We start from the raw sequence: 13,636 nt of genomic DNA, 5'->3' as shown, positions 1-13,636 counted from the left end.
CTTCCAACATCAAATCTAGGCAATGTGCGGCACATGGTGTCCAATATAGATTTGGTCTTTTAGCTTCCAAAGAGTAAATAATAGTTGCAATTGAAGTACATTGCAAGAATACAAATAAATGAAGGCCAAATGTATATTGGGTGAAGGTAATGAGTCTGTTACACTTCTTATTAGGCTTACGTTTCGTTCTGTCAGTTGTGGCCTAAGTAGAGCAGTGAGGGAAATAAGGTCTTTTTATTGTTAGATCAGTTAGGTAGGCTTAGTTGAGCGGTTAGTGTTAGTAGTTGGTATCTTTGGTCATAACAGAATATAAGTGAATTCGGGAAGAGTTCCTAGCCTCTTGAATGCTAGTAAACTTAAGTATGCTCCATCATCAAAACTTTAAGTATGCTCCATGATCAAAACTTTAAACTATAGATAATGTCCATTTGCAGACCTCATATATTACAAAAGAAAATGAAAGCATCGCATGAGTAAACATGAAGATTGAGCTATGAGGCCAAGATCAACACAGTTTTTTAGGGATGTACAAGAATCACTATAAACATTAATAAGAATTCAGAATCCATATATAATTCCATAGTTTGTATTATATGATAAACAAAATGAACGCACCTTACAACTCTTCTTGCTATTACTCTCTTCTGTCTTTCTCTTTGGACTCCCATTAACATAGGGAGATACAAGACTCTCCATATTGATAGGGGCACAAATATACTCCCTAGTCTTGTAGAACAGCATATCATGACACAATGTTCTCTTGTTAGGAATGTAATGTTCTTGCTCTTTCAAGCATTGTAAAGCTAAGTTCATATCACAGTCCTTTTCAAACATTCCCCACGACAACTTTCCATTGTAGTTCTTCAGCATCCATAAGTTATCATTAAACCCATCACAAGGAAATACGCATAAACAATCTTCCATAATACCTAAATTCATATTTGGGCGGCTAGCAACACCAGATTCATATAGCTCATCATCAGGTTGGGGAATTTTGATAAATTTTTCTTCAGATAGCCGAAACGAAGTAATGACTCTCTTCTTATTTGGGGATGAAGAATCTTTCATAATCCAATGAAGTGCCCCATTGCATAAGATACCAATCCTACTAAGAAACGAATACTTTACATCTCCAATTAGTTTCCAAACATTTGATTTCATACTTAACACTTGAAAACATGTCCAACCAACACGTTTACGGAACCCTAATACAACCTTGTAATCATCCGTAGATGAATCATAGCCAAAACCCTAACATAAATGCTTGGTATCATGAATTTGAGGGTCTTGTAGTGTTTGAACCTATCTAGTTGAGGGATTAGCTACTACAAGTTGAGAAGCAAAAGAAGAGATGCATACAAGTCCATTGGAAGAACCAAGAAGATGACAATCACGGTCATCAAAGAATCTGTCATCAACATCATAAACACGCGACCCGTTGCGATAAGAGACCCTTGACATAACAATCCTCCTATCTATATCATTGTTTTTGTAATCAATTTGGTAACTATAGTTCATATGGAATTTAATGAAACCAGAGTCAGAGATCAATTTTTCCCAAGACTTACACACACTTTTGCATCGGATTAGATCCCTCACATTCAATCTTTTCAATATATTCGGAAGGACATCACCGTGAAGCTCTGCCATCGAAACCCTAGAGTCGACAATCCGAAAGGAAAGAAACCGGGGGGGGGGGGGGGGGGTTGTACCTAGACGATAGCGAGAAATTTATTTCTATGGTGTATTTATTAGGGATTTTAGTTATCAACACTCATAAATGCAAAACATGATATGATGAAATTATTACCACGATATTTTACCATTTAGAGAGATTCATTTACTGAGATGGCTGTTACAAACCTGTCATATATGATTAGTACTTCAATACCCATAAGATCACTAATGCGATCTAGATCATGATCTTTGATAATTGATTTGCTATAACAACTAAAATCAGTGTTAATAACATACCTTCTTTCTTGAGTATTTCTCTTGTGCTTCCTTTAAAAAGTCAACTGACATGTATTTATCATGAGTTGGTAGAGGTTGTGGAACAGGGAGACAAATTATACCGCCATCATGAAGAGCCAGGAGGAGAAAGTGAATGTTGGGATAACAATAGAACAAGTTAAGCACTTTAGACAAATGTCAAACAAACTTCAGTGATACTTGCAGAATAAAACTTCTGAAAAAACTTAATTCAAAACTGAACACAATATTTATTAAACTTGTGAAAATTTAATGTGGTTAAGTTGAGATGACCTACGTCCGCGAGCGAACGAGAGAAAGAGGATTTTATTAAACTTCCAAGAACAATTATAATCACACATAAATGTTACATTTCACTTGAGCTTTCAAAAGAAAATAATCTTTCTTGCTTACTAACTGCTCCAAAAGATGTGCACTCAACTTCACAATGATTGCTCTCTTGAAATTACTGTGTACACACACAATCACGCAAGGAATAATGAATGAGGATATGAGCCTATTTATAGGCAAGCATGGAAAACCCTAATTCAGATGGGTCTGGCTCATCCATAATTAGCTCAAGAAGAGGATGCCCTAAGTTCCAATAAATCACGGAATGCATGTGGGAGCTTCTAAAACCTTTGACTTCATAAGCATCGTCCATGAGCATCATCCATAACCATTGTCTATGATCATCATCCATGACCATCGTCCATGAGCATCGTCGATGAGCATGTTCAACTTATGAGCATCCCCCTTGAGCATCTTTAACATATGACACCTGATGCTCACACGTGATACGTGATCCATGTTGCTCACCCGAGCTTCCATGTGCTCTATTGATCCCAGATGCTCCATGTACCCAGTAGCTCCAAGTGCTCAATGTTGATTCTTGATGCTCACACATATATCTAAGTGTAAAGATGTCAATGGGGGAAAACGGGTAGGGGGTTGCATCCCCTGCCCCCGCCCCCAAAATTGCCATGTTTCCCCGCTCCCGCCCCACTCCCCGATTTCCTGAATTACGCCCCGCCCTCGCCCCTAATTGATTTTATGTTGCCTTTTTTTTACGCTAAATGAAGTTCTTTTTTGGGCTGTAACTAATTTTTTGGAAAAGAAAATAGTTCTTTATAACAAAATTTTAAATGTTAAAAACAAAAATGCTATGACATCTCAAAAACATTAGAATGGAAACTTAAAAACTTTTTTTTTGCTGAATTTTGGCAGCTCAACGGGACCCCGTGGGACTTTCAGGACGGGACTACCCACCCCCACCCCTGCCCTGAAGTTAAAACGGGGTTAATTCTACTCTTACCCCCGTCCTTGCCCCCACTTTTTTTAAACAAATACCTCACGTATGGGATCGGTGTCTTACGAGACTTTTTGACATCCCTATCTAAGTGTTCCATTAACATTCCAAATGCCCCAATGAAATATCTAGATGCTCCATTGAATTTGATCAAGTGTTCACACCCTAACAGTGAACTGCTTCTTATGGCCTACATAGAAGAAGTTAGGAAAGGATATGGATGGTTACATGATTTGAGATATTCGAACCACATGAGTGGAGATTGATCATGGTTCTCAAATTCACACGACCATAGTTAAACTTGGAAACAAAATGATAATGAACGTGCATGCTTAAGGTAATGCTAAGATCAAATTGAATGGAATCAATCATATAGTTTGTGATATGTACAATGTTTTGTAGTTGAGGAACAAATCTTAATATGTCACGGCTACAAGAAAGTGGTCAAGATATCTTGACAAAAGGAATGTGTAAGATTTTTCATCCCAACAAAGGTTAGATTATTAAGACCTTAATGGGTGCAAGTAGCATGTTTATGTTGTCTTTTGAATCACAACCTCAACCCAGTCGAAATGAAGACTGCTTGATCACCATTCACAAAAAGATAACAATTGAGATGTAACTTTGGCACAGATGGTTGTGGAACTTAAATTGTACATGGAACTTGTACATGCAGATCTTTGCAGACCACGTCAAACAATAATAAGAGTTACAAGTTTTGTTTTATTGATGATTTTAGTAGAAACTTTTGAGCATATCTTTTTTATATAGAAAAATGAAGACACATTACTACTTCAAATGTTTCAAGAAATTAGTTAAGAAGGGAACATGTTTTCTAGTGAAGTGTCTAAGATATAACATAGGTTTGAAATCGACTTGATGAATTTAAGGAAACATGTAAGGAAAAGGGAATAGAAATACAACTTGCGTACAAATGCTTACATGGACTAGCAAAATGGAATATCTAAACGAAAAAAAAACGATCATTATTAAAATGGCTAGGAGTTGTTTTATCTAACGATGAATGCCAAAAGAATTTTGGGAATAAGTAAACAACTAATAAACTATTTTATGGATAGATCTACCAATATAACTTTGATTGATATCAATCCTGAAAAAGCGTGGAGTAGTAATCGCCCCTATGTTTCATATTTATGTGTATTTGGTTGTTTAACAAATGTTCATGTACCATAACAATAGAGAATGAAGCTCCATGACAGGAGTGTGGATCTAAGGCCTATAATTTGCTCAATCCCAATATTAACAAAATAAAAATTACAATGAATGTCATTTTTTTATGAAGATAAAGGATAGTGTTGTAGCAAATCACATAGTAGAGAAGGTCGTCACTAAGAACAATACCAATGAGGATGACAACACCAACGAAGAAGATGAACGGTTGAGGATGATATACATCATGGGAGATTTATAATAAGAAATGGGTAGAATTCCTATAACTCGAGAAACAAGAATGTCTCCATATGGAGCAGTAGTTCGCCTGGAAGATTAAACATGTCCTCAAATTTTGCGATAAGGGCCTTGACGGCCTCGGAACCCTCACTCGATTCAGTGACCTCCGATGCTAACCAGTTCGGTGATACTATAAACGCATCTAGTTCATAATGTAATAACGACGTGAAGAATGATTTGAAAGAGACCGGATTCTTAGACAAGCTCGGATCTCCTACCTGTGTAACACTCCGTTCCCCTTCCATACTATCATTGTAAGATCTTTCGAATTTACAATCATATCCCCCATGTTTGCATCCATTTAATACCTAATATCACATCGGTGACCTAACTCTAGAGGGAAGAAATCGTCTACGACTAGTAGATCGTGAAACACGAGAATCATTTTTTTTGCTAGTAGTTCATGCAATGCCTTGTGAGACAAAGTTACCTGCCATCAATTAGTACCACTATTTCAAGACCGCCCATGTTTTTGTGTAGTTTCATAGTCTATGGGGGCGTTAACACTATAACTGAGTTTAATGTGACTTCCATTGTATCTAAGTGAGCATGATCCTAGTTTGTATTAGACGGTTCTTCCTGATCCTCTTCTTCATCTTCGTCTCTCAGTACATAACTTGATGGCCTGGTGCGAACTTGGCATCGCATTTGAAGCATAACTCTTTTGCCCTTTAGCTGCGAGTTCATCCTTTGAAAATCTTTCGAACGTCCTCAGCTATCCCCATGCACCTCTAAATTTCCTATAGGAGGTTACCATATCTCTATATGTTGATCGGAATGACCAACCCTCGATCATGCCCCTCTCCCATCAACACGGTTCTCGTTACCGCCAATCGCATTGTGCGGGTCAATCCCTAGGGTTGTATGACCCTCACCGAAGATCTGTGTTTTGATTTTAGCTTCTTGATGGAAGTTCCTTCCAATACCGGTTTCCAATGCTTCATATTGCTTCCACAGCCCATTGGTGTTGTTGATCGGAATGGCCCACCCCTAACGTGCCCCTCTTCCATCGACACAGTTCTCATTACCACCAATCGTATTGTGTGGGTAAGTTCCTAGGGTTGTATGATCCTCACCAACGACTGAGTTGTTATATGATCCTCAGAGTTCCGATTTTAGCTGGTTGATGGAAGTTCCTTCCAAGACCTGTTCCGACAACCCCCGTAGTTAGACCCACCATTTTCCCAAAATTTCTAACGTAATCGTGGGATGTCCCCTCCTTTCGGATAGCTATGAATTGCTCATATCGGCTACGCTCATACTATAGCTGGAATGATCAAGGAGATACCGTTTCAGTCCTCTTCATTATCAAAATGGTGACGTGTCCTCACTCCATCGATACCAAGGCTGCTCCATCCATATATAAGGTTGCAGCCTTGAGTTGTTCGACTTCCTTGATTCCTTGAATCTATTAAAAGAACGCTCAATGTGGTAGACTTACACACATACATCTTCTCCTTCAAATAAGGACCTTTTTTGCTTTATGTACTTGAGCCCCTTCGAACCAACTTTTCTTTCATCCTATTCTTATGCGATTCCCATTTTGCACCTTCGCCTTCTTGCTTTTTCCCAACCCGATTCGTTGTCAGATAATGGAAACCCATATCATCGTAGAGACGGTCTTTCGTCGTGCGTCGCTCGCATTCTTCCTTGGTGGGCAAGTTACCAACCTTCGTGGTTAAGTGGTTGATGGCCCGGAGGAGTTATTCAATCTTCTAGTTGTGTTGTTTCTATTTTTCCTCGGCTTCACTTCTAAATTTTATGATCTCTACTTCCAAGTTGTTGATTTTCTTCAATCCCATGGTTCGCTTTCTTGGTGCTCTGATGCTAGTTAAAATGAACCAGGTAGAATTACTATAATTCTAGAAACAAGAAGGTCTCAGGAAGTCTTAGACTCAAATGAAAATTCTCATTATTCATCAAAATAACACATGAACCTATAAATACCAATGTGCCAAGAAACCTAATCCAAATCTAACCCCTATTTAGACGATAAAAAGATAAATCTCCCTATTAATTAATTCACTTGTTTCTACGATGCTTATAGACTTGTCCAAATTTGCAAGACGTATCATGTTATTGAAGCTAATACTATAAGCAACGAATCGGACAACCTCCTACATGGATGAGTGATTATGACTCGGGTAATGAACCGGAAGATGTTTGAGAAAACATGACCGTGGCATAAAATTCTGATCCAAATTCATACAATGAAGTTGTTAAAATGAAGCATTTGAGAATTGCCGTGACAGATGAGATCAAGCCCATTAAGAAGACCATTAATGTAGCCTAGTTGGGCTGCCAAAATGAGCTAAAACTAGTGAATCTATCAGACCAAGCTGAAGCATAAGGCCTTACTAGTTGCAAAAAGAGACTCATAGAGGTATGGAGTTGATTATTTTGAAGTTTATGCACTTCGTGTGGAAACAGTAGGAACTACTATGGGATTGGATTCTCAAAAAAGGTGGAATATCTACCAGCTAGAAGTCAAATCTCTGTTTCTAGATAGAAAGCTGAATGAAGATGTGTACGTTGAGGCTTGAGCAACCACAAGGGTTCGAAGTAAAGGCTTAAGAGAAGAAAGTGTACAAGGTACACAACGTACTCTATAGGTTTTCGGGCTATTTGGTCTCATATAAAACTACATATACACCAGGTAAAGAGGGGTTTGATTATTATAATTTTTACAGTGCACTTGAAAGAATTTAAAAGGCAACATAATCCAATCCGAAACATAAATGGAATTACCTGAATTGGTGACAAATTTGCAGAGGCGGAATAAAACCGATCTAACGTGTATCACCCGTGGATGAATGAAGGGGTGTTTGGATGTGCATACTCAGACCACATAAACATACTGAGGGAACTCATGTCATGTTGCAGTTAATTCAATAAATAAGCGCCTCCAATTGCCCCCCTGGGCGTTAATAACCATCTTTAAATCAGAGATGCATGGCTCAGAAATCAATGGCGTGAAGGTAACTTTGTGTATCCAACGTAAGTGGGTGCGGATTTTCATCAAACACTTATCCTGCAGTTCAGTGACATCCATAACATATAGCATCTGGCTGAACATAACGTCAAGGTAACTTTGTGTAGTTTGTAATGCCGAGCCTCGGATTTCGACCATAAATAGGGTTTGAAATTACTCACGAGTCGCACATAAACATCAACATCGCTCCCCGAGATAGGAGAATATCTATATTTCTTCAGAGGTGATCATATACCCTTCCTTTTTCTAAATTTCTTCGTGACCCATATATTATTAATTTTAATATATTATTGTTAATATTATTAAATTATTAATATTAATATTATTGTTACTATTATTATAATTAATATATTATTATTAAAAGGTTTTTATTAATTATATATGAACGGATTGAAAAGTTGTTGGTTTTGTTTTACATCATGTTTTAGAACAGAAAAAAATAAGACAATAACTAGATCAATCTGACACTAACACACAAACACAAAAAAAAAAAGCCGACTATGGCTATCAACTTTTTTTTCATGGTTGCGGATTACTTTGTGCACACAAATTGTAGGTCAATTGATAACTTTGGAATTAATTGAAAATTTTTAGAGGAACCTTGATTAATCATCGAAGATGAAGAACTACAATTTGTGAAGATAGGAAGTAAGGTTATATTTGAAAATAAAGGGGCATTTTTACGTCATCATCAACTATGGTTGTTTATCTGGTTGTTCATAAAAATACATGTAGATGTTCAAAGTTCAGCATAAAATGGTCATATTAATAGCTCTGCTAGTGAGTTCCTCCAAAATACCACACATCATAATATACATACAATGCATGTACATCGGGCTCACAGTCACAAAGACTAGAGTGCCCTGGGCCCACAACCACAAAGATTGGATTGCCCTCGGGTATGTTGGCCTAGCGCCTCAACCCAACCACTTACATTAGCCTCCGTGCCTACAACTTAGAGTCGGCCCGCACCTGGTATCTTGGCCTACAACATGAAGTAGGACTGCCTCAACCTAACACACCATGATTTGTCGAAATATATGATCAAACAAGAAATCAAGTAAACAAGTAAGCACAAACAACTATCTACATAAATATACATGTCGAACAGTTCATTACCGCCTACTAGCCCCCTCCCAGCACACTATGCCACTACCGGAAAATCTCCAAGGAATACATAGCTATGTCAGATTTGGAATCTATGTTGCTGGAATTGATTGATAAGTGTATGATTTAAAAATAGTATACGATTAGGATCATATAGTACTAAAAGGACTGATTTGGCCTTATTTCCTGTGTATTGTCTGGTTGTGGTCTTAGGGTAGAATCATTCATTCGACAGTCTATGTGATCCCTTTTGTGTATAAATTGTATGCATAAGGCAACCAGCATTGATGATAGAAGTTCCTAGCATCATAGAAGCAAGTTAGTTGAAGGATGCCTTTTTATGTTTTGTGGCCTATAGAGTGTTACTGCCATAATGTTGCTTGCTTTGTGCTTTGTGTGGCCCATATTGATGTGAGCTAACTATTAAATGAATATGTTAAGTTACATGCTGCAAAGGTGAAATAGTTCTAGAATGATTGATTTGGCCCATATTGATTTGAGTCTAACCGTTGTAGGGTTGGGTATTTTATTTGCAATATTATTTGAGTTTTGTTAAAGGTAACTATATTCATGAAGTAGTTAGCTGATATTAGTAGGGGGTTTTCAACAACTGATGGCAGGGTGAGGTGGGAATCCTAAGAAATACTAGGAAGTACTTCAAAGGAATTGGTGTGTTGTTTTGCGGTGTGTATTTGTTTGAAAGAGGGTATATGTGATTGAATCAGGCGGTAGTGGATATGAGTAGTTACTTAGAGGATCCAGAAAGATTCTTGAAGAAAGTACGAATATGTGTCGAAGTTAGTATTCGGCTCGTATTACTGAAAGTACAGGACTCGTAGTCAAATCGAGGAGGACTTCGGGGATTCTAAGGAGTTGATGGAGGGTAGATTATATGGTTTGGCACCATGATTCATTGCAATGTATTCCCGCCTTATTCGGTTTAACGGTTACGGTTGTTTAGACTGGGGATGGTTCTGGTGATTGCTTGGGCCTTAGTGGTTATGTCAGTCTGAGTTTGAATGGTGCATACCTAGATGAGTTAGTTGATTTTGAGGTCTCGAGGGCCTTGCTCGAGGTAGTAGCAGTTGAGTCGCGGGACTAAAGAAGGAACCGATTGTGATGAGTGGCTCGAGGATTGTAGCCGCAGGCTGAATAATTGGCAGATGGATTGGGATGTCACTATTTTCGACAGGGGTTATGTACTTCCAGTTTTCCGCGTTTGGAGGAAAGAGAGATCAGACATTTGATTTTCATAGTTGGGGTGTAGACCCAACATGAGTCTAGATTATTACGGTTTTCTTTGGCGACATGTATGGAAGTGTGGGAATGAACAAGAGGATACTTGTGTTATAGTTGCCTAGAGATGAGGTCAAGGGTTTGTTTTCTTCAGATATAGTTAGGTTAGGTGCTAGTTGATTGTTTTAGGAAGCAGGGAAGTGAATCGGGAACGAAAAACTTTTGTTGTCCCATGTGTATCCCAACTATGAGAATGATGCCTCTTGAATTTATGAATGATTCCCACGATGAATTGATGGTTGGGGATTTATAAGCAAGGTGTGTGGTAGTCCATTCGTTTGCAGATACAAAATCAGTGTTATGAATGGACTTTCAGAATTATTGCTTGTGCGTCTACATGAGATTCTTGATGTTAGAGGCAGTTATGATTAGGGAGTTTTCGAGGTCCCCATCTGAGATTTGGAATCTTTTTGATTTTGATGATCTTCATCTGGAAGATCATATTGCATTGTGTAATATATTCCAAAGGTATATATATATATATATATATATATATATATATATATATATATATATATATATATATATATATATATATATAGGGTAAGTATCAAATGAGAACACCTAAAATGTTGAAACGCGAGAACAGTTCTTGACCAATCATTTTATAGGGGTATATTAGTAACTGCGTATTTAATATAAATTATAACAAATCTTAATCTCCTAAATTTTAGCAATATTAATTATAGTTACTTAAAATAACAGATTAACCAATTTTTATTTTATTATTTTATTAATATATGACAAAAATAATTTTTATTAATTTTTTGTTAAAAAAGTCAATTTTTATAATTTATCATTCATCAGATACTATTAATTATAAATGCGTAAAACATGTTTGTAATTATAAAACTATACAGTTGTAATCATAAATGAAGAAAACACAATTTAAAGATTGAGTTTAATTCATAAAAAAAAAATAAAAAAAAAAAAAAAAAAAAAAACTCGACTTATTATTAAACTTTGTTATATTCATAAATAGAATTTCTAAAGATCGAGTTTATACATTTATATACTTATAGTCATAAATGAATATGCCAAATACTAGTTTCATACATTTATACATGATTTATATTCAACAATGATTAACTCACTCCATAGGAATATATTCATAAATGAATATGCCAATACTAGTTTCATACATTTATACATGATTATATTCACAATGATTAAACCACTCCAAAGGAAAAACAAATATTGAAAAATTCATCCATATGCCGGCCATTTTCTTGAGTCGGTTGTAACCTCCTTCTACTTGGATCAAATGGCTGCTTGTGTGACGAGCACCAACGATACCTAAAAAGTCATATCATTTCTTTTTCTTTGATAAATACCTACAAAATGCCAATAACATGTAAATACAATAAAAAGATCAACAAAATATTAAAATGAATGATTAGTAGCAAAATCATGTGGTGTTATAATCATAAATGATATGATTATAATCGATTTTCTAATCATTTATATTACTGATAGTTATAATTATAAATGATTACTATCGGTGTCTTCTAATGATATGTACAACCATGTTTATAATCATAAATGATTATAACTTTATAACAATCATCAATTGTATAACTTTATAACAATCATCAACTGTCTTTTACAAACAAATCAATTCCTTTTAGTTCATCTTCATAATCATATATGCATCAGTTAATACCTGAGAACAAAGCAACACAATATCAGCAAATCGCAAAAGAACCTTTGGGGTACTTGTCTTCCTGATGCCTGCTTCAACCATTCCATCCAATGATTCACTATCATGAAGTCTGGAAGAAGCCCAATGCACTAGCGAACTCTCGTCTTTCAGTGGATCTCTATTTTTTCAAAAAAAAAATCAAAACAAATCTCATCAGAAAAAGACGAAGATGAATGTAACATACCCATCGAATGGCTTCCTTCCGGTCAAAATCTCTAAAAGCAGCACTCCAAACGCATAAATTTCGTCCTTTTGGTTACCAGTTCCATGTTTCGAGTGTTCATAAGAAATTCGACCAGTATACGTCTCTGAAGCATAATTAAATCATCATCATCATTAAGCACCACAATAAGAAGAATAAAAAAAGGAGAAGAATTGTCTTGGGAGCCAGAAACATGTACCTGAGCTCTAGCACTGCTAATTGATAGGGGATTCAACTCTAACACCACAGTTATCCCCTCGCCCTTTTCGATCTCACTTTGAATCCCCCTCGTGCTCTCCCCTATGTTTGCCCATTTAAGAGAAAATGAACTCTATTGTTGTTGAAATCGTGAAGATCCAAAGAGGGAAGCAACCGTGTAAATGACCACGTTTAGACTAAGGAGGAGGCTCGATGGTGGCTATACGATGGTCGACGATAGAGGATGGCGGAAGACGATGAACGAAAACAGTGGTGAAGAAGGTGGGGTGTGCGGCCGGTTTTTTCAAAATAATTAGATTAGGGTTTTCTAGTTAAGTAGAGAGAGAGAGAGAGAGAGAGAGAAATTATAGGAATTTCTATTTAATTAAATTATATGCATTTCCTATTGTACCCTTCTTTCCATTTCAAAGTTACATATTTAGCACATTAGTTTTATAAATATTCATCAATGGTCTAGTTAATAATAGCCACAGATCTAATTATTTACAAGGTTGTGATCTGTTCTCGCGTTCTCAACCTTTTAAGTGTTCTCATTTGATCCTACTCATATATATATATATATATATATATATACACATATGTATATATATATATATATACATATATATATATATATATATATATATATATGTATGGTTGAGCCGGTTTGAGATTTGGTATGTTTGCAATGCCAGTTGGTGGTAGCTCGAACCCTAAGTGGGAGAGAATTGGGTATTCAGCTTGGAGGATCATCGATCTGTTAGAGTTTATGGTTTTAGAAGAATGGGCCACAAATATCTGTGGTTCGGGTATGCGAGTTTTTGGTTCAAGATTTGGTGAAAACGGGGTGTAGGGAAAGTTGCCATCAGATGTATGTGCTCAGGAATGCATGAGTTTGTTGGGGGTCAGAAATGGCATCGACCAAGTCCTCGCACGATGGCCTGGAGTGTCACAATCGAATGCCTGCTCCTGGAGGGATGAATGTGCTATATGGGTAAGGTTGCACCCTTTCTAAGACCAATTGGTTTTAGATCAACCGGTAGCGATGATGCTCAACAAGTGGTATCAGAGCCAGTGGCGAGGGTTCGATTCTCTCAGGGAGCGATTTCTGAGGGGGGATTGTTGGGGATCAGAAATGGCATCCACCAAGTCCTTGCACAATGGCCTGGAGTGTCAGAATCGAATGCCTGGTCGTAGAGGGCTGAATGTGCTATATGGGTAAAGTTGTTCCCTTTCTAACACCAATTAGTTTTATATCAATCGGTAGTGTTGATGCTCAACAGAGTTGTCTTCGCGGTAGGAGGTTATTGGACAAGGAGCTCGTTATAACCAATGGTTTTTTTCGGGATCACTGATGATTAGGTCTTGAGGCATTTGGGTCCCTCAGGT

The 13,636-nt window shown here is 37.0% G+C and overlaps 1 protein-coding gene across 1 annotated transcript; it reads right to left on the bottom strand.

Moving 5' to 3' along the window:
- Window positions 1-558: 558 nt before the first annotated feature.
- LOC145121873 (F-box/kelch-repeat protein At3g06240-like) lies at window positions 559-1,161 on the bottom strand. Its single transcript, XM_079057561.1, has one exon. The coding sequence runs from the start codon at window positions 1,159-1,161 to the stop codon at window positions 559-561; it is 603 nt and encodes a 200-aa protein (XP_078913687.1).
- Between the last annotated feature and the right edge of the window lie 12,475 nt (window positions 1,162-13,636).

This window comes from Lactuca virosa, chromosome 6, assembly GCF_052849685.1.
Source record: "Lactuca virosa cultivar CGN04683 chromosome 6, Lactuca_virosa_CGN04683_v6, whole genome shotgun sequence".
Classification (NCBI taxonomy): Eukaryota; Viridiplantae; Streptophyta; class Magnoliopsida; order Asterales; family Asteraceae; genus Lactuca; species Lactuca virosa.
This window is presented reverse-complemented; position numbering and strand designations above follow the sequence as displayed.

Coding starts and splice junctions, on each gene's coding strand:
- LOC145121873 (XM_079057561.1), bottom strand. CDS start 1,161: ATGAAATCAAATGTTTGGAAACTAATTGGAGATGTAAAGTATTCGTTT.